Source organism: Hypoxylon fragiforme (assembly GCF_022984875.1).
Source record: "Hypoxylon fragiforme strain CBS 206.31 chromosome Unknown GGS25scaffold_10, whole genome shotgun sequence".
Classification (NCBI taxonomy): domain Eukaryota; kingdom Fungi; phylum Ascomycota; class Sordariomycetes; order Xylariales; family Hypoxylaceae; genus Hypoxylon; species Hypoxylon fragiforme.
The window spans coordinates 1,837,136-1,858,148 of NW_026054765.1; the positions used below are offsets into that span (position 1 = coordinate 1,837,136).

General features: G+C 42.1%; 4 protein-coding genes across 4 annotated transcripts; 2 read left to right on the forward strand and 2 right to left on the reverse strand.

The window, feature by feature from the left end:
* Positions 1–231: 231 nt before the first annotated feature.
* On the reverse strand, positions 232–2,437 carry GGS25DRAFT_91790 (acyltransferase family-domain-containing protein). Its single transcript, XM_049266138.1, has 3 exons — positions 2,001–2,437; positions 1,050–1,668; positions 232–998 (listed from the first exon to the last, which is right to left on the reverse strand). Exons 1-3 carry the CDS (start codon positions 2,037–2,039, stop codon positions 355–357), a joined length of 1,302 nt encoding a protein of 433 aa, XP_049112470.1. The 5' UTR covers positions 2,040–2,437; the 3' UTR covers positions 232–354.
* Positions 2,438–10,590: 8,153 nt separating this feature from the next.
* Positions 10,591–11,710, reverse strand: GGS25DRAFT_511223 (uncharacterized protein). The gene is made up of 2 exons (XM_049262709.1): positions 11,140–11,710; positions 10,591–11,056 (listed from the first exon to the last, which is right to left on the reverse strand). The coding sequence occupies exons 1-2, from the start codon at positions 11,327–11,329 to the stop codon at positions 10,896–10,898; spliced, it is 351 nt and encodes a 116-aa protein (XP_049112471.1). The 5' UTR covers positions 11,330–11,710; the 3' UTR covers positions 10,591–10,895.
* A 343-nt stretch (positions 11,711–12,053) lies between these two features.
* Positions 12,054–14,838, forward strand: GGS25DRAFT_91925 (kinase-like protein). The gene is made up of 8 exons (XM_049266140.1): positions 12,054–12,565; positions 12,637–12,758; positions 12,839–13,232; positions 13,303–13,479; positions 13,543–13,646; positions 13,716–13,762; positions 13,840–13,891; positions 14,026–14,838. The coding sequence occupies exons 1-8, from the start codon at positions 12,241–12,243 to the stop codon at positions 14,590–14,592; spliced, it is 1,788 nt and encodes a 595-aa protein (XP_049112472.1). The 5' UTR covers positions 12,054–12,240; the 3' UTR covers positions 14,593–14,838.
* A 1,890-nt stretch (positions 14,839–16,728) lies between these two features.
* On the forward strand, positions 16,729–17,632 carry GGS25DRAFT_511227 (uncharacterized protein). The gene is made up of 2 exons (XM_049262710.1): positions 16,729–16,935; positions 17,024–17,632. The coding sequence occupies exons 1-2, from the start codon at positions 16,839–16,841 to the stop codon at positions 17,323–17,325; spliced, it is 399 nt and encodes a 132-aa protein (XP_049112473.1). The 5' UTR covers positions 16,729–16,838; the 3' UTR covers positions 17,326–17,632.
* Positions 17,633–21,013: the final 3,381 nt, after the last annotated feature.

Sequence of the window (21,013 nt, forward strand, 5' to 3'; positions counted from 1 at the left end):
ACCCTATTCAGCCGTTCAATGTCCCCTTTATGCCCCTGACCAATGCAATTCCATGATAGCCTTGACCCTATGTACTCCAAAGCCGGAACACCTTTGCGTCGCAAAGTAAAAAAAAAAGAGCTCCTCCCATATTCACGCACTATTAATTTTTCTCTTCAAAGACTCGGCGAGAAGCGTTGGATGTCGGCTGGAACGCCATGCTGTGCTACCAAGTAGCCAGGAGGGGGATTGGTACTTTTATAGCACCAGCTCCGGATCCTTCGGCGAAAACCACCCTTCCAACATTTCATGCCTCTCCCGATTGCTTGCGGATTCGTCGTCATTGCGCTTCTCGGGGCGGTCAACACCACATCTCTATTGCGGCAATAAAACACCCTTCTCATCGCGTGGTAGCATGACCTTGCCCACGATCTTCTCCGTAAGAGTCGCGCACCAGGGATCGACATACCCTGTCCATAGCATTGCGGCACCATAATTCAGAGGGATCCAGAACGGCAGGGCGATCATGAGACGCCATCCACTGGGGAACATAAGTTTGCCCTGAATGACTTCACCTCTATCGTTTGTGATAGGCGGAGGCACGTGGATACCATAAACCATCCAACAGAGAACGCTTCGGAGAAGGGGGCCATGCAGAAGGTAAACCGCAAACGATTGCTTGCCGAACCAGAGGAGATATTTGCTTGACAGTATGTCACGTAACGCAGGGCTGAAGTGTAGACCCAGTGTGATTAATTCAAGACCAATCCCGGAACCGAAGCGAGGAAAATCTGCATCCTTAGGCAAGATGTGCTTCATTACGTTGTATTGATATTGCGACCACGTTGCCCATTCTGGATGCCCTTCAGGATAGGAGGCAATGTAGAGACCAAGAACTAAGAAGACCAAAGCTAGGACGCGGGAGAGCTTTGCTCGGCGTACAAGCCATTCGGTGGCAGGAGCGTGGTTTTGCAAGTCGCAGAGGAAAACACCCCAGAAGAACTGCATACCGAATGCGGCTGTAATAGTTAGATGGGGGTATCATAGTTAAGGGGGGTTTGGTAACCTACAATCAGCACCCATCCAGAAATAGGCGAAAACCATCAAGCTCAAGACCATCCTAAAGCATGGTTGGATGTAGGCAGTGGCGATGATAAATATGTACACCTCCATACTTCCCTTCAGCAAGGGCAATAATGTCCATTGATTGCCATCGTAGGCATTTTGTCCCCTTGTCCAAGTCGAAATGATATTCTCAACCAAGTGCTTTATCGATTGAAATACAGTCGCCTGGCGGTCGGGTGCGGTCTTACCACACCACCAACAATCGCTCTGCTTTGCAATGAGAAACATTCCCAAATTCGCCATGATCCAGATAATGACAGTTGCGAGAGCGCAAGGAATAACCAATCGAGGGACACGGCGGAGGGCGGACTTGGACACGGAAGTAAATGCAACGTCTTGGTTGTTTTGTCGGTACAATTTGAGAGACTTGAGAGCGCAAACATAGCCAGTAACGAAAGAGAATATAGAAACACCGATGCGACCTTGAACGAGGATTCGGAGGAAGGGCAGCTGCATAGGTCGGGGCTTTGCGCCCTCGTGGGAGACCGGGAGGAATAGCTCGCCATCGAAAGATCGAGCAATGTGAGTTAAGACAACGAGCGTCGAAGCAAAGCCACGTAGGCCCTATATAATCGCGAACGAGGTTAGTTTTACATGTTCATGACTTAAGTTTAAATAGAGAGCCTTCTGCCCCTCAAATTTCTTCCCCGTAAACTTTTGGTGCTGGGCTCCATGGCTGCCGCCTCGTCCCTCCAGAGTATGCCTCGCGCGTCGCGTGAACTCTTTTCATCATCTTCTCCATCTTCTTCTTTTTTTCATCTGTGCAATTTCCATCATGAAAACAGCGGTAGGTAATATGGCGATATAGGCACGTCCTGTTCATAAACTGGCGAATCCTCCAACCACCTCCAAGTCGCACACCATCGACACACATAAGAAAAGAGCGCATAACTTACATCAACCCACTTTACATTTCCTTCCCTTCCGATAGCCATTGTGGCAAGCTGTTGCGCGAGATCGAAGTGTTACGTTGCGCCAACTTGGTTATATCATCCCTTGTTAAACAGTGTTGAGTTTGAGATAGATGTTGGTGTTGTATAGGCAGAAATTGAATGTGAGAGCCGCAGTTCGTAGGGAGCAAACAACTTCGAGGATGCTGCTGGTTCTTCGTGGTGTGTAGTGGGGGGATATCTGGATTTGATCTGACTTTAAGTGGCTAAGAAGAGGGAGCTATTTTGGAATGTTATGGTTCGGATTTTTTTGATGGATGCGGGTAGCAGTAGTTAAGGGAACTGCGGGACGCGGAATACGGAATACGGGACGGGACTAGGGTCGAGAGGGTATTTGATGTCTCGGGGTTGATTAAACGGGACGACTATGCGTTTACAAGGCGATATCTAGATCGAAAAGATCGAAAGGGACAACCGGGCCAACGATCTTGATAGAGTAGGTACCGTACGTAGTGATATTAGATATCTGGATAGATTGATACTATTCGTATAGAGGGTACATGCGCTGCAGACACACACATACGCATTCGCACCGAGATGTTCAGTACTGGTAGGGGAACCAAGGTATAGAACCAAAGAGGTGAGAACGACGCGCTAAGGAAAAAAGAGAACAATCGAGAACAATTAAAAAAGAACGGGAAGGACAGGATTAGAAGTTAGTTCTCACACGACATACATATGGAAGAAGCACAAAAAAAGGAAAGAAAGCGGGCAAGGGGGAGCAGGAGGATTTATTTTTTCCCTTTTCCCTTAACTGAATGACAAAATAGTACATGTACAGTCAATGTAGGGGAATGTAGGGGATAAAAAAAATTAAAAAATTAAAAGAGGATATAATAAGGGGTCGACGATTTGAATATACTTGGCAAACAGGATGGAATTGATCTGATTGACTGATGGATGCATCATTCCCCCCACCATATAGTTGAGATAACCTACCTAGGAGAACGGCGGCTTGGCGAGAATTTAGTACACTAGCAGACTAGCAAATGGGCAGGGATCATGTAGAAATCAAGTAAATCCTTGTAGCCCTTGTGGCCTTGCTAGGTGCTAAAAGTGCATCATTGACAATTAACTTTTTCCAACTTGGCGATTTCCTGAGATTTCGTTGCTTTCATTTCATTCAATGTTGTTTCCCTTTACACTGAAAGTTTATGTGTACCTACCTAGGTATCTTTAACATTAACTTCAATGCTGTTTTATTAGAGACTGTTATCAATGATGTACAACTATATGAATTGATATGATAGATACACCATGATACTACTACTCCAGATGTAAGGGCATGTTACGTACCATCAAAAACAAGAAAGCACAAGGGGGGCTATTAAAGAGCTAGACTAGGCTACAAACGGTATCATTCTCGGTACCAAATAAGCTAATTGCTAATTTTGTGGGGGAATGATGCTGTTGATACATGGCCCTGGTGCACTATGTATAACAGCCCCACTGTATTTAGTGCATGCCTAGGTACTTTAATGCACGGTAACTACCAGACGCTAGTTGGCAATACTCAAGGCTAAAATCCCGTTGTTGTGAACATGCAGCTCTTTGTGCAAGATGCCCACTAGTTATGATCATTATATCATTGTATGTACCAACACATACCTACATATGCTGAGCAACAGTGAGTAATACACACATGATCAATGATCCATTACCATCTATATTATGTAGATAAGAGATATTATGTGTGTATGTAACTTATATGTAACTTACGGGTACATCTGCTGTGCACCCCGTTTCTCCTGTTGTACCTTATGTTATGTGCCTCCCCGTTCCCCGGATAATCGGCATTGGCAAGAGGCAAGTAACGTCCACAGTCTGTGTAAAAGGACTTGGCATTGCAACCACCAAAATGCTTGGCCTTCTTCAATTCTCATCTGTTTCCCTTTCTTCAAATGCTCGTGCTACATAGGATTATGTGTGTAACAGCCACGGCCACGTTGTACTACATAGCAGCATAGCACCATAGCAGCATAGCAGCATAGGAGACCCGACCTGACCATCACTGTCCTCCTGCCAAGTCATGATCGCATCTTGTATGCAAGTATCGTATCGTCTATCAGCCACCTCCTCCCCGTTCCTCACGTTCCTGACGCTCCCACCGCTTCCAACCGAGTCCGAACAATTCGTGTCACGGCCAAGACTCAATCCAATCCACATTCTTTAACTTCCAACATTCTTTCACCCTCACTCTGCGCATCCGGTATCAGAGCATGATCCTATCGCCCAGTTGAGATGTGAGATGCAAGGTTCGTTTGGAGGGTGAAATAAAATAATATCATGATTTGTTTCGTCAATCTCCCCCAATTTGCGAGTATACAACGCCACGACCAATGATAATACTCCTCGTTATGCATACCTCTTAGGCTCTTACCAGGCCTTGGTCATATGATTGTCGACTTAAGCTTCCTAATCCTCAGAGGGTAGGTATTACTATGTACTAGGGCTGCTAGGCTAATGACATAATACCGACCGTTATTTTGAGATTTACCAGCGATCTTCAAATGCTGTCTAAATACCGGAGAACCAAATGTTTCACTCTCGAAGCTGGGCAGTCTGACCGTCCAAGTTTACTGGTCCATATTCAATGGGCTTCTGACGCGATGCTCATATGAATTTGGTATAGGTGCCTACGTAGCAGCTCCCTAGGTAAGTAGGTGCCTACCTACTACTATACTAAAATTGCTATAGCGCATAGGTGGCGGCCGCATCTATTACCTACCTCGGTACCGCTAGGTAGCCTGAGATACATATTAATTCGAGACCCATGCAGGAAGTTGGTCCTTTGCTCTAGCTCAAACAGGCGATTTATATCTACTAAGTAATTCCCGACTCCCGAAGTCCGATTTTATCTCAATTCGTACTAAGCTATTATGAGTAAGTGCGAATATCTGCCTAGTAACTTGCACGGCATCACGAACACCCACTAAGAATATGTAGGAAACGAAAATCCTGCGTATGTATGGCGCGGAAGCTTGACCCTATATTATTATCTGCCATGTCAACCGTCTTGGCAGTGTTTGCCAATGTGACATGGCGGGCGAGTAGGTACCAGACGCACGGGCCGGGGGGCGTCATCGGTCAGATACCTACCTCCAAAGGCTTACCTATCGACTCATGAGTCTCATTGACCTGCTCATTGAAAATATATTGATATTTGTTAGGTAAACCCTTGAATCAATATGCTGGCTTTGCGTGTGGCGTGTGGCGAGGCTGTCAATGCGACATCAAACATTGAATTATCCGATGTCCATTTAACTAATAACACCCAACGTCTCTTAAACAGGTTAGGTTAGATCGAAAGCTACTGTGCTAGCCTCTAGGGACTGGTTGTTTCCATAAATGGCCCGGGGATGATTAGAAAAGAAACGAAAGCCTAGCCCAAAGTACCGATTTTGCTGCTGACGTGGCTATCAATTTCCTTTTGACCTTTGAGATTAGATGGGCTCCTATTTTAAGACTAAGGAGAAGAGACTAACCAACAGGTAGAGGCTAGAGCACCATATTAGCACGATCACGGCCCCGCTAAATTTAGTCGTACCGAAGGTATCACCCCCACGCACTATGAATTCCTATGAATTAAGACGACCGGAGTTCGGCTTGATCTCCACCTGGAAACTGTAGATGTCCCGAGGGGCAGGTTTATCAAGATTCACCTGTCCCAAGTTTATGTTCAGCGAGCCAGCCAAGCAGCCAAGCATACAAACAAGCATATGCTGTAACAGAATATGTGGATGATTACACGGTCGTTATAACCGCTCACGGCAAACCGGCACGGACAGAACGGCACCGATATCTCCAGATCTGCATTATCCATATAAAGCTCGAAGCACCGCCAAGGGCCAAGAAAATAGAAAAGGCTCGAAGCACAGCACCGTCAACTTATGATTAGAAATATTCTCAGCTCGGATAAACGTTTAATATTCTAGAACATCACATGTATTTTCGGACGCTCAAGCAATCAAGAAGTCAAGTTGTCGAGGAAGTCGAGACTCGCTGGAAGCGGTAATCTTGGGGATCATACAACCTACACGTAAGCAGAGCGTTTCGAAACTTCAGGATCACCCGGCCGCGGAATTCCCTTGAAACGAGGTCTAATGGAATCAGACCCGGCCTACACTAACCTCCAGCTCTTCGATACGCCGGATACCACCCGTGTACATGTATGCCTAAGTACTTGAGTTGCATATAACCGAACCTCGCGTTTTTGGTTATATTCATATTCATCATCTCCTCGAAGCCCTCAGCTCTATGCACATATGTCTGAGGAAGCTGACCGCGGATTGCTCTTTTCTTTGGAACCTCTGCTTCTCGTACATGATCTACTATAGGTTAACCGTGAGATGTAACATCGCGTATTTAGGATGACGCGGCAAGCTGAGATACCCTAACTGTAAGTGGGGTGACTAAGCGCGCCAAACACGAACATCTGTAAAGGATTCAGATATTCGAAGAGGCTGCTCAATCACAGCCTGATACATACTCAGCATACTAATCACGGTGCTTCTGTCATTCACTGCGGTCCATTGAGTACTACGGTAGATAGGGTCAGTATTGTCCAACAGCTGTCCGGTGGCTTGGGACGAGCTTCCACCAATTTTACTATTGTGGTCTTCATTTAAGAGTCAACGTACAGTTATGCGTCGGGTTTCAGCCGCTTTTCGCTCTTGCCTCGTGTCACATTGCAACGTTGTAAACGACCTAGGCTTTATTAATTTAGGTATGTATTGTACCTATATAAAAAAAAAATTCACAAATGAATAAAGGTACCGCATACACTTGACATTGTCATAATATTGCTTGAATTGCTGTAGATAAGAACCGAGAGAAGGAATCACGGATAACTAACTACTACCTACATATGCAAGCCAGCTTGGTCGGTTTGGTTGAGTAGCAGAGTCTATTATCTGCTGATTAGTGCAAACCCGACGTCCTTGAAGCTTCGTCATTAGGTACGCGAGACTAATATTGACTGCTAGTTTCTAGTCAGCAGAGGCCTTGCCGAGTTTGCCGTTTAACGTTGTAAAGGCAATGCTCATACCTAATACCTTGTAGCCCCTTATTCATGTACTTGTACCGATCACGACTGAGTACCTGAGCTCAACCTCATGGAGCTATGTAAGTAAGTAACTCGCAATGTTCGATATCTCCCCTGGGCATCCCCGCTATCATGCTCGCCGACTGCACTACAGACCACCAGGTTTATTTAGGGGCTGTGCTGTAATATTTGAACATTGTATCCATTTGCTCAGTTACTAGGTATTATCTCAAACAGACGCCATCTCAGGGGATCCCGGCTTCCTCGGATCTGGGGGGGCAGACGCGTGGAATTTATGATGGCGCCATCGGAGCTTATATCATAAGCTAGTCAATCGCATCGCAACCGACGAAGACGACAAAGATGTGCGGATTAATACGGAGTAGGTACAATACAGCTTGTGATCAAGCATGCAGGTGTGTGAGCCTTGGAGCCTACAGTAGCGTGTGTAGCTTTCTCTTGCTCTCAGCTCGGCCCACTACCAGTTGTAGATGAGGATGTGTTAAGCTTTGTATCCCGTATGCAACGCTGGATCATAGTCGCTAATTTCCGTTCACGCCGCACAAGCACATGTCGATGCCGCTTCTGACACGTGCCGCGCCGCGTACATGCGTTCCACAAGACCTCCCTCTTCGAGACATATCAACTCCTTTTGGCCCCCGGCGATATGCAGCAAGAAACCCTTCCCATTACATCTTTTTACGACGGGTTCGCAAGAAGTGTTATGCGAGGCACGTATGTATCCATTGCTGCTAGCAGACATATCAGCTTCAGCTTGCTAACCTAGGTGGGTTGTCTATACATCCTGTAAAGGATCATTATCAGCGGCATTCGTCTCTCGCTAAGCATCGACTTTTCATTGGTTGCTAAGGCATCTCTTCCACGACTTTTGAATGCTCAGCGGAAGCCGGTCGTGCGCTAGGATGGCCGATCCGGGGCTCGCCAATTCTTATGTACTAGACGATGAGCTAAAGATTGACCCGAGGGTATAGGTGCATATTCACATCGCAATCGGTTCATATTCGTTCATTTTCATCACTGGATATTAGTGTTCGAAATGACTTCATTTTTCTCTTGTTCGCCTGCTATACGATGGGGGGCTCCGCAATTTGGCAAAAATACGCACTCGAAACCCAGACGGAATACAACATCTTGGCATTAGGTACCTATCTGATGGTTTTGCCAATTCCGTCGTATCATTGTTCTCCGGGAGTCGGGCAATGTGGTGAACAGTGAGCGGGTGAACCGCCCTAACTAGGGAAACAAACAAGCGAACAAACAAACAGATCCATAGGCTTTTGGAGTCCTCTCGGCCAAGACAATTGTCTCCATGGGTGGCGGTGTAGAGAATGGGCCACCTCGACAACGTCGTGTTTTTTTTGTTTTTTTTTTCCCTTTACTATCTTTTCTATCTGCTTGCCTTAGGGTAACTACAACGTAGAAGGAGGCGAAATTTGACAGTAAAGTTACGGCCAGGTATAAATATGTGGAAACGATCGGCGCGAGGGATAACGAAAAAAAAATACGAATTCCGCCCATTTCCCCGTGATTTGCAAACTAAATAACTCTACACTAGGTAGGTAGGTATTATCTCATTAATGGCTACCTACCTAGGTTAGTACGGTAGAATGTGCACCGAAATATTACCTGGACCAAAAATACTGATGCCTAGGTTAGGTAGGTTTAAGAAAGAGAATTTCGGCACTATGGCATTACCAAGACTGCTCGATACTACAGCAATCAACGACGTTACCTATCTATTGAAGCACATTGGCTATGATTCATGCCAGGGCTCAGTACACTAGCTGGGATATATATCGAAAGGCCAAGAGACCTTTTTTTAGTCCATCTTAGATTATCTGCCGAGGCTTGGCTTCTATCTCGATGTGAGCTGCCCCGGGCTTCCTCCCACATGGCGTATTCGGATATGCTGTTGGTTGATAGTCCCCACAGCCGTGCGACTGGACTGCCCGATGGCAGTCTAAGCAGACTTGGATGTGAAAGATAACGGGAGTGGTCGTTGTGTCTTGGATATTCGAGAACCTGAGGGAAGCATGAAGCCCGATTATAGCCTGCACTAATACTCATATCAGCCAAAGTTGGTACATATCACAGCTGAGGTTCGAAGCCGTACGTCATGTATGTACATATAGGACTTAAACGCGTCGTGAGGAGGGGCCACGGCAATTTACCTACCGCCATAGCCTTTTGAGAGAGATTATTGCTCCCAGAATTGTTTGTATTTCCTTCTTTCAACGATCACTCTGGACTTTGTTAGGTAGGATTGCTGAACCACCCTCGTCAAGCACATCACTTCATACCTAGCCATCTCTTCCCCTAATACATCGAGCTAGGACATCACAACAAATTGCGCATTGTTGTTCAGAAGCCACCTGCGATGAGAGGCTGTTTTACAAGGCGCGGTACGGTGATCTGGGACAGTCGCGAATTTGACTGTGTACGGCCGTGCCGACTTGAACTTACTTACATGCATACGTAGTGAAAAGTTATAGTACTATCATATTACAAGAGAAATGGAGACAAGAACAAAGAGAGAGAACAAAGAAAGAAATGGCCGTAATTGCGGATTTCCTGCTACATACATAGCCTCGCTCATTAATTAGTAAGGGAAAGCGTCTCGACGCAATAACCCGAGGAGACTTTTGTCATATATCTCTAATAAGAGCGTGTTTTAGATTATCCCAGTTGTGATCTATGATACCTACCTCACATAGTCATTGCATCTGAGCCATCCATCATACGTACGTACCTACCTAGGTTAGGCGCCTAGGCACTCGATAAAAGAAGTTTTGTAGCGAGCTCACCAGAATGCATCTGGGTAGGTTTTCCTACATACCTAGGTAACCTACGTATCTTCGCCAATGAAGGAATAAGAGGGGAGGAGGAAACAACACGAACCTATGGACCAAGCTTGCCCATGGTTGATGAGGGCGGCTGAACGGAAGATGAGTCGGCAGCGGTGAACACAAGACAGGGCCTGAACCAGAGAGGTGGTTGCTTAGACGTCAATGACGTCTGAAAGGTTGTCTCACTGTCCACTACCTAGTATGTATCGTGATGAAGGGAGAATGGTGGTGTTGATGGTACTTGCCTAACCTAGTATGTGGTATGTCTGGCCAATGTGGATGATGCATGGTACTTCGCCAGGTGCATACATACCCCCAACATAGGTGGGCAGTGAATTTCTCCTCATAAGAATCATAATGTGGGTGAAGGCATGAATAACCGTAGTATATGGGGAAAGGGGGGGGCAGTTGTGGTTAGCATCGAAGTTCTTTGCGCTAGAAACCATTCAGGTCTGGTGAGTAGGTTAAGATGTTGAGATCACTTATGCTCGCCAATAAGACAAAGATCACCCAGGTAACCTTGATCAACTTGATCCAAAGCTTCAGGACTTCTCGTCGGCCTCACGTCTCACACAATTTGACTTAAGGGTAGTATACAAAAGCCCCGCCTACCCTCATCCCTAGGTACCAAGGTAGGTGTCCCACAAGGCCATGCGCATCACATGATAATGATATTTGTAACTTTCACGACAGCAAAGATGGGAGATATGCCCATGCAATTACAACAGAGCAATGCATGAAAGTGACTAGCGAATATACAGAGGTACCTAGGTATGCGTATAATACAATTTCATCCTATGGAGGTTGATTTCATTCTCATTATCGTAGGCCGCTCACCTCATGGTGAGGCGAGTAGCTCGTCCTGACGAACAATAGTTGCATATGCTTTTTTCCTTTTCCATTTTCCTTTTCCGATTCCTTTCCAGTTTCTTACAAGCTTCCCTTAACCTTGCCCTCGGCTTCCTTCGCCGCACCCTTGGCACTGCCCTTCAATTCTTCTGCCTTGCCCTTCACCTCACCACGGATCTCCTCGGCGGATCCTTTTATCTTTCCGGTGTCTGCCTCACCCTTGACCTTTGACGCGAGGTTGGCTGTTGAGAAAGTATGGATTAGCTCAGTACCTCGGGTATATCATATGTTGCCGTTGCGTATGCTTTTCGAGGGGGTCACTTACCACCGGCATTGATACCGTCGACCAACTTGTCTGAGACCTTGCGGTCGACCTCTTTTAGCGTGTCCTTGGCAGCCTCTGTGACGGTCTTTTGCGCAGCTATGGTCGTGCTGAAGTATCTTGGGGCCGCAGCTACTGTGACCCTGGAAGTCAGAGCTAGACGGCGCGCGGCGACTTGTGTGATGGTCGACATTTTTCTTGTTTGCGAGTTTGATCTGGCTGATTCGTTGGAATTGTTGATGATTTGATTGGATTGCTTGTGAAGTTGCTGTAATTGGGAGAAAATATTATGAAACTTTATTTGCTTGGAAGGTTACAGGATTAATGATATTATTTATCTGTTGGAAGTCCCAAAAAGAAGATCGAGTTGAGAAAAGCTGCTACTTCCATATTACATAGTTCATCATATATGGTGATGTCATACTTGTGTTCGCCAAACTTACGAGTACTAAACATATTACCTAAAGGGGTAATAGTGCGTGGGCTGGAAGCTCATTCGGGTGCTCGACAGCTGTCAGACAAGTAAGTTTCAGTGGATAGTGACGTCTTGGATTCTCTAATAAGGGACGTGACGACATGCTGCATTTGCATTTACATTCAATTTTCAATGTTGGTGTATGTACATACCTCTTAATAAGTATACATTACACGATGTACTGTTATGTAATCATGCATGTACACTTGACTTCAACTATCATTGATATATGTGTTACCATCGACATATTCTAGATAGGGGGGAAACCCCTTAACCCACCCCAAACAAGAAGAACGAAAGAAAATAGAAATTAAAATAAATAAATAAAAAGGAGCAAGAAAGGAGCCTTTGAATAAAAAAAGTGTCTATACTATTCCGGATAGGAAAGAGAAATCCATTATTCTTATTAGCACCTATCATGCCTTTGTTGCAACACAGCTTTTCCGGGAGCGGCCAAAACCTATGAGATTTCTTGCTGCGGATGTAGCTGAAAGGAGTAGATGGCTTATTTTATGTCTTATTTCACCCCCTTAGGAGGCATAGATATTGTTTAGTACTAGATAATACCACCTACTAACATCTACTAAAATTCTAAACATCTACCTAGGTTAGGTAGATTATCAATCATCATGACCACGAATTTCTCTGAATATGTTCAACTGGTCACTTTACAGTTTGATTGGCTCCGTAGGTTTGGGAGGCGTTTGGATTGGGACAGAGAAACGATTGATCAGCAAAGGTTCCATTGGCGCACTCTACAATTACCCAGGGCCGCACCACGGATGTGGGGAGGGCAAAGAGGACTATGGAATCCTCAATTATTTACTGGAGGTAGCAGTGGGAATCCCATGGCCCACGCTCCTGCTGAAATATGGAACAGGGTAATGGACGCTGCACAATACTTCGAGGTGAACCCCGGATTGCATTATCAGAAGCCCCTAGGCTTTGGAGGCCGTAAGTGAGCCTCAAACACAACTTCTATCTCGTAACTGACCAAGTCATGACTGACTCGAACTTGTTTTAAGAGGGAGTAATACTTCAATACAAATTTAAAACCCCAGACGGCTTCTCAAAAGATATTGTCATCAAAATCCCAGTTAAGGAGTGGACTGATGATAACGTCCGCAAGGAAATAGAGGCTACCAGAGTAAGTAAATCGTTACCCCTTCCTTTACCTGCCTACCTAGGTAGATATGTATCAGTAGCATGTACTGATACGAAGAGCAGAAATACAAAGGGGCTGCACACTGCTCTCAACTGTTGGAAAACTGGGAGGTTGGCCAAGCACCGCTTGCTCCCTATCGTCAACGGATGTCCCAATACAACATGGACACGTCTGAGGAGGAGATCTCCAGCGGCGACGAAAGCCTGGCCGGGGATTCTGTATATCCGATTAAAAAGTTTCGATGGCTTCGATCGGCGTGGGAACAAGCGATGAGAGAACGGAGATGGGCCGAAAGGAGGGCGGCCTGGCCCAAAAATCTCGGTGGTCGAACGGATTTCCTGATTCTGGAATTCATGGAAGGGACCAGTCTTGATGGATTGCTTCGCAAGGCGACGAAGCACGGGAGACAACGTGTAAAGTTTCCTAACAGAGTGTTGTGGGCAATATGGCTATGCTGTAAGCTGGAACACCACCACCACACCCACGACGACATGGTTCTTAGGTACGTTTGGCTAATATGGGGTAGTGGTACGCGGCATCACCGCATTAAAATATCCCCCACGAAAATTCCACCCTCGGCGCCCTACCGCGGCTAGGCCTTGGCGGGGTCCAGGTCGGCCTGATTTGTTGGAAGGTATCCCGCATGTGACCAAGAGATGGAGAGCAAAAAACACTGTTCATTTTGACTTGGACCCCTCCAATTGTTCGTATCTATCTCCCCTAACACTTGTTTTTGGAGGTGACTAACATGGGTACCTATCCATAGTCTTTATGGACAAGATAGACTTTCCAAAAGTCGGACCGCCACAAGCAGGGCCGGGAGTCAATGGAGATGCGGCTGCGGAACATGCTTATTTCCCTAGAATAAGGGTGTGTCAATGACCCCCTGTTTGTTGTTGTTCTCAACGGACCCGGTGTCCAAGCTAACTGGCTATCTAGCTGGCGGACTTTGGCATAACAAAACCCGTAAAGCCAAACAAGCGAAAGTCAGTACAGTACCTATTACACTTTAAACTACTTATACCGAAGAAACACCCCCGCTAACAGAGGCATTGCCATCCAGCTCATATTATTTCTATAATCGGAAAAACGGAAAACATCGCTACCTCGCGCCTGTAAGTTCTAGTCTCCTCTCCTTTCCATCAATATCAACAATTCGTACCCCTATCTACTTACATAAGTACTTTGGTACTGCCTAGAAGGCAAAAGATGTATCTCATATACAGCGAGCTAACAAATGACTTTGCAGGAGCAATTTTGCGGAGAGTGGGATAGTATTGACATGGACCCAGCTGGACCGGGGGTGGCCCAGCAAGACGTAGCCGGGAACTTCGGCCCGCCGATGAATGTATGGGGTATAGCCATTGTGAGTAAACAGTCTTCTTCTTCTTCTTCCCATAATCACGTATTCGATGAAGAAGAAGTAATAGTCGCTAACAAACCTACTCAGACCATGTGGGCAGTCATCACGCAGACGGTGCCTCCCTCACCACCGCAGCCCCAAATACCGCCCAACGTCCAGGTCCCCGCCGGCCTGATGGACGTCGACGCCTACCTGAGGGACCATCACCCCAACGAGCCGATATCGTACTGCGTGGGCCTCATGTCGCCCGGGAACCTGTGGGAGTACGTGGACGAGGATCTGAGACGCACGATCTACCAGTGCATGTACCACAAGCAACGCCTCCGCCCCACGGTGGAGACGCTGCTGCCGCAGGCGATGGAAGGTGCGCTCAGGCAGTTTGATGGCGAGGATGACGAGACTATCAAGCAGTTTGTAAATGAGCTGGTGTTCGATGCGCCGACGGAAGCATAGGTGCCTGGGTAGGTAGCATCGATGTTTTTTTTTTCGATCACATTATCGAAAAGGGGGGGGATGGGAGAGGATAGGTATATACAGTGTAGTATTCGAGCTCATCACATAGCCAGAGAAAAATCTCGCGCGTTGTAAATTATCAGTTACTAGTATAGAATTCAAGATCATCTAATGTTTTACCGGACTGAAGCGTTGATATGAGTTAGATACCTAACCTAGTACATAGGTGTTCAGGTAGGTATCCACCGAGCCAAATTCAAGCGAAAATCGGGTAACTTTGCTTGCGTGCTTATGAGATACATACACTAACTTACCTACCAGCCAAACCTTAGGTTACTGAACTACCCAGTACCTAGGAAAACCACAAATAGCCGTAAGATCTGTGTATCGAAATGATCTTCGTTGCTGAAAATCACGAGGGGGGGGACGGGGTTCGCTGACTAGGTAGGTAGCACAGGCCACCGCCTAAGAGTCTTGCCTTGCGTCGATCATCAATGCCGATCCCGAGCGTTAGCATGGTAGCTGACTAACCTAGCTGACAAGAGGGAAAGGGAAGGGGGAGATGTACAATACATAGGAAGGGGATTCGGGGCCTTGGTGCCTACTTATAATATTTGTTGGGTCGAGAGAGGAAGAAATCGACATTCGCATAGTTACTCGGAAGGTATGAGGTGAGCTTACACGGATGACGGCATGTTAGTACCTGGTTACTAGGTTAGAATGAAGGCAATGCAGATTACCCACTCATGTTGGTTCCTGAACTTGTTGGACCAAGCTTATTAGTGCGGCTGTCGATCAGGAAGCTTGACTGACTCGATCTCAGGGGTTAAAGCGATTAGGCTTCCAGGCTACGGAGGCGGCATGGGAGTTAGTTGGATTGGGAGGAGTATGGAGCTTGAGAAATGTACTGTGGGATGCTATTAGTTGAATAACCTGGATAACTAGATGATGACTTCGAAAAATCTATCATTGACCTGTATAGGTGACCTAAACGATTGATCGCGCGAAGGATATCAGTTGATGTTACGATCGACTTTTACTTTCTGGGTTTAGGATAAATTTGAACATGGAATTGTAGATATTTAAGAATAGAACAAACACCCTTTTATCTCTCTAGGATATCTATAACTGGGGTGATATCCTGCACGATTGTTTTGATTTTTATTGGCCTGTTATATGATAGGGCGGAGAATCCGACGATATCGTGAATGCAGCATGTCAATCATTGAGGCACATAACGCAGGCACTTACCAATTGAAGGATGGGGGCTAATCCTGTGGGCTGACGATCAACCCGTGCTGTGCTTGGTGCCTGGTTCGTTCTTTACCTGTATTCTTTGCTGTGTATTAAAAACGTTGCTTACATAGGTACGCATGGGGAAAGAACATGACCAAATTAATACACATTGCGGCTCAGTAGCCAGTGAACGTAGCTTGTAGGATGGCACTGCTGCATAATGTGTTGGTTGGAACCTGCTTGTCTACTTACTGGGCACTTAGTTTACGGCACATACGACGGCTTGATGATCCTAAAATATATACCTGCTAGTTTTTTATCCTGTAAATGGTCTCGATTGTACAAATATGCGTATCTCGACGAGTTGGTCAATCTGGCATACGCTTCATCTGTGGATACCTTCAAATTCACTCAACATCCAATGATTAGTACCTAACCTAGGTAGGTAGGGATTCTATATTATCTCATAGTACACTAGAACAATAACCTTAGGCAAGTACCTATCGAACATTAAGAAGTAGTTAAGCTCTATTGATGTCATTGATATTGCTACCTCACAGTAGCTTAGATCGATATGAACAATCCCGCCTAGTGCTAGCCATTGCCGTCTCCAGTATTCCCCTGACGCGAGTCAGAAATGTGTACTACGTAAAAATGCTAAGGTAGGGACGATCTACTAAGTGTAGATCAAGACGGGGGGCTACGATCCTTTAGGAGATCCTCCCGTAGGGGTCCATAGCCATGTGCGTCCGCATCATGAAGAGTGATGCGCATATCCTCCGCTACTGTTATCACTGCCTGTGCTATGTTTATTTCATGATAGTGGGGGGATGTGAGTAGAGGATTTTCTAGGATGAAGCTGGGACATAAATAATCACCATATCCCTTTCCCTTCGGATGGGTAGTTAAGACTTGAATCATATCATCGTCTCATCAGCATACAAGCCAAGTCTATCTCACCAACTCTACTCAAACTTCACCATCAGATTATATCGACCAACACCGTCAAAATGAAGACCTTCACGACTCTAGCTTCCCTCATGCTCGGCCTCTGCCTCACCGGCGTCCAAGCCAGTCTCCCCTACGAGGTCGACAACGTGGAGTGGCGTACGTACCTCCCTCCCTTCTTCCAAGCACCCACCCATCTAGCGTTTTAAACAACAAGACATACTTTAGTACTAACACATCAACACAGGACGATCGCCTCCCCCCGCCGCCATCGAGGCCAAGCTCCCCCATCCCACCGGCACCTACCCCGCCAGCAAGCCGTTCCCGCACCACACCGGAGGTCCTCACCACACCATGAAGTTCGTCACCAAGACCGGCACCGGCCACGCCTACCCGACGGGCCACCTGAACAAGCCGACGCTGCAGAAGTGCAACGACGTGTCGGAGTGCAAGAACCTCGTCTGCCCCACGGTATTGGACGCGAAGAAGTCGTGCGCGCCGCTGCTGGAGAGGGGGCATAGGGAGCATGGCAAGGATGTTGAGAAGTAAGTTGCCACCGCACCTGAGGAGCCTTTAATTAGGTAGGCATGAAACTTGACATAGGTAACTAACGGAATGATACTTAGGGTCTGCAAGTGCACCTTTTCCAGAAACCATGGCAGGCCTCCCTTCAGCACGAAGGAGTACAGCAACGGCACAAATGAGTCCTAAAGCGATGACATGGCTACTTACTTAGGTAACCTACCTATATGACTTGTTTTTTTGGGAACTGAAATAAAAACTTGGGGGGGCTTTGAAACTTGTATATAAGGGCGATTGGTGTTGAGGGTAGATTTACTTGTAATTCTGATACCTACCAGAATGAGAGAAATATAAAAGATTCATGGGAGTTTCACATACTCCGTTATTTTTTAGCTGGCCCACCATCTGTATCTGTATCTATATGTTGCAGGTGCCTTAGGCATCCTTAGCCATATGGCCTTTATGGCCATATATTGGCATTCCACCATCCGTAGTTTGGGAATAAAGCAAGCTTTTTTCCTTTCCTTTTTTTTTTTTGCTTGTAGTTGTATTGTAATAGGTTATGAGCTTTGTGCCGTTTGAAAAGCGTCGATTTGATGCTAAAAGATATTAGATAATTAAAAAAAATATTATAAAATATTATTTCCCTCAATTTTTATAAAACCAAGGTTAAACCAACGAAATATAAGTAAGAAACCTATCCAGTGTGAAACCAAATTAAAAGATAAGGTTATTAAGGAAAAAGCCTAAAAAAGTATTAAGGTTAAGTATCGTGTTTATTTATTTTGAAAAGAGCTTATCGAATAAAATTTAAACAAGGCTATTAAAATATTTAAAATAATAATACAACGGGTAAAATCCTAAAATAATAAACCTTTTAACCATTAATAATAACAAAAAATTAACGATAAAATATAACATTGTATAAGTATTAAAATTAATTAAGAAATTTGCCAAAATAGCGAAAGGTTTACTACATTTCCCACCAATTTCATTACTTTTTAACGAGTATGGATTGAAAGAATGGAAAAAATTAATATGTTAATATTGCTAATATTATGGATTTAATGGATTTATTAATGGTACACGATAAGCGTTTTCATAAAGAACATCCGATGAAGTGAAACAAAAATATCGTAAGGAAAGAGTTTATTATATGGCTTTATTAATAAGTTTATTACACAATCTAAACGTGATTACTTAATTAGAAATAGCTGGTTAGGAAGATGAAGAAGATAATCTTAAAGTGGTTTACAATTTGGTATTAAAAATAATATTTAAAGTTTTTAAATAATTAATATTCCAATTATATTATTAATTAAAAAACCTTACTTTTAAAGATAAAATGATTTTACATGATTATATAATTAAATTCAAAAAAGTGTTTAACAGATTTAAACAATTAAATCTTAATTTATTTAAAATTATAAAAATATTTAATATAATAAAAGTTATTAAGGAATGATATTTAAATTAATATCGATTCTTAAAATGGGATTATTAAAAAAAAATCCTAATTTAGCAATTATTCCTAAAAGAATTCACACAAAAAATAAATAATAAAGATTTAATAATAACCACATTTTTATTTAAACCGTTAAACTTAAACATTAAAAGGGATAAATCATTAAAATTAAAAAAAAAATAACTTATCGATTATATAATATATAAAAAGAAATATTATCCAACCCAACAATGGTATACTCAATGTAAGAAATGCTATATGGAAAAAATTAAAAAATGTTACGTTTTTTATCCAAAGCTAAAGCCAGCTTTAAAAGGCAAAGCAATAATTAAACCAAAAAAAGGTAAAACATCTAAAAACTCATTAAATATTAATATTAAAACCTTATTATACGGATAAGTAAATAACGACTTCTTATTAGTAAATATCTTTTTAGCTATAGTTGTAAATTTTAATTAAATTAGAAATTTTTTTTAAGATGTGTACGTTAATAATTTAAATTATATAAACCATATGTTTAATAACCTTAAATAATTTAAAACTTATTAACCTTTCTTAGTATTATTAGGTATAATAGTTTTAAATAATAATAAAGTTAAAGCTTTAAGTTATAATATAATAATAATAAAGGTTTATTAAAGTAACGAGGATATAATTAATTTATAACTTTTAAATATAAATTACTATTTAAAAATGCTTATAAATTTAATAAGTACGAGATAATTAAAAAACAACGGTATTATATTTAATGAAATAATAAATATTTTACGTTTAAAGGATTTAATAACTTAAGAAGTGGTAAAGATTAAGTAGTTATAAAAACTAAAAATATTTTAATTATCTAAAATCCCTAATAATTAATATAAATCTTAAACCACCTTTATAACGGTTAATATTAACTTAATGTATAAACGTTTAATGCATGTAAACTTTTTAAGAATTAAATTAACTTGTGAAAGATGTGAATTAAAATTAAAAATCTTATTTAAACCAAAATTTTACAATATATATACACAAACAAAGGCAAAAAAACTTATTCGAAAAGCATTTTTAATCCTAACACTATAACCTTTTTAAGTTATTTATATAAATGTTTTATCCCATAATTAGAAAGGTTATATAAGCTTTAAATATTTATATATATTTATAAATAAATATAATAATTACCGATAAGTAAAGTTCTTAAGAAATAAGGAAGTGATTTACTAATTAATATTTAATTTCCAAAAAAAAATTAAACTTTAAATTAAACTTAAAATCCAAATCTTTCACCTTAATAAAGGAAAAGAATTCCTAGGAAAAAAAGGAGTTATAAAAAATAAATTTAAAAAAGCTAATATATAATTTAAAATAATAATTAATTACACACTAAAGTAAAACAAATAAGCTAAAAAAACTAACAATTTGGTAATTACTTTAACAAGGGCTGTTATAATTAAATTTAAACTACTAATATTCCTTTAACCATAAACTAAAAAAATAGCTGTTATAATTATAAATTTATTTTTTATAAAGGCTAATGAGAATTATAAATCCCTTTATAACTATCTTTACAACTATCTTAAACTTTTTAAAGAAGTAAAAAAAAAATATCTATTAAATCTATGAATTTTTAAAGCAATTATTTAAGTATAAAAGAAATAAATTCCACGTAAAAAAAAGCAAATATCTTAAACAATTAAAAACTATATAATAAAATATAAGGATAAATAATTAAAAATATATAAGATTTAAGTGCTATAGCTTAACTAAATTATTCCTGTAAAAAATATTAAATTTAACGAAAAAGGACGTTACAATAAAAATAAGTTAAAAAATCTAAAATATAAAATTATCTTAACTAATTTAAATTTAATGGAGTTAAATAAATTTAAAGCTAAAATTAGCTTTAAAGAATTTAAAACTTAAAATTACTTAAAAAATATAAAGTTTAATTCATAAGTGTAATAATAAGAAAAACCGATAATATTTTTAATATAATAATAATTAAATTACGATAGTTTTAAATTTACCCATAAACCAAGCCTTAAACTAAATCATAAACTAAGCCTTAAATTAAGTTATAAATTAAGTCTTAAATTAAGTCGATTATTAATACCGATACCACTAATAATTATACCTATTATTTTACTAAAGATAACCTTAAAAATTACTTTAATATTTAATATTATATCGGAAATTACCCTAAAAGTTACTCCAGCTTTAACTTATATATTAATTTAAATGCTTAAAAAAATTATACCTATTATA

What these genes read in the sequence shown, in the direction of transcription:
- GGS25DRAFT_511223 (XM_049262709.1), bottom strand. Translation starts at nt 11,329, where the DNA reads ATGTCGACCATCACACAAGTCGCCGCGCGCCGTCTAGCTCTGACTTCC. An exon ending in CGACGGTATCAATGCCGGTG is followed by an intron (nt 11,057 to 11,139) that starts GTAAGTGACCCC and finishes CTTTCTCAACAG; the next exon opens with CCAACCTCGCGTCAAAGGTC.
- GGS25DRAFT_91790 (XM_049266138.1), bottom strand. Translation starts at nt 2,039, where the DNA reads ATGGCTATCGGAAGGGAAGGAAATGTAAAGTGGGTTGAT. An exon ending in GAAATGTAAAGTGGGTTGAT is followed by an intron (nt 1,669 to 2,000) that starts GTAAGTTATGCG and finishes GCGATTATATAG; the next exon opens with GGCCTACGTGGCTTTGCTTC. An exon ending in TTTCTGGATGGGTGCTGATT is followed by an intron (nt 999 to 1,049) that starts GTAGGTTACCAA and finishes TAACTATTACAG; the next exon opens with CCGCATTCGGTATGCAGTTC.
- GGS25DRAFT_511227 (XM_049262710.1), top strand. Translation starts at nt 16,839, where the DNA reads ATGAAGACCTTCACGACTCTAGCTTCCCTCATGCTCGGCCTCTGCCTC. An exon ending in GGTCGACAACGTGGAGTGGC is followed by an intron (nt 16,936 to 17,023) that starts GTACGTACCTCC and finishes ACATCAACACAG; the next exon opens with GACGATCGCCTCCCCCCGCC.
- GGS25DRAFT_91925 (XM_049266140.1), top strand. Translation starts at nt 12,241, where the DNA reads ATGACCACGAATTTCTCTGAATATGTTCAACTGGTCACTTTACAGTTT. An exon ending in GTGGGCAATATGGCTATGCT is followed by an intron (nt 13,233 to 13,302) that starts GTAAGCTGGAAC and finishes AATATGGGGTAG; the next exon opens with TGGTACGCGGCATCACCGCA. An exon ending in CTTATTTCCCTAGAATAAGG is followed by an intron (nt 13,647 to 13,715) that starts GTGTGTCAATGA and finishes CTGGCTATCTAG; the next exon opens with CTGGCGGACTTTGGCATAAC.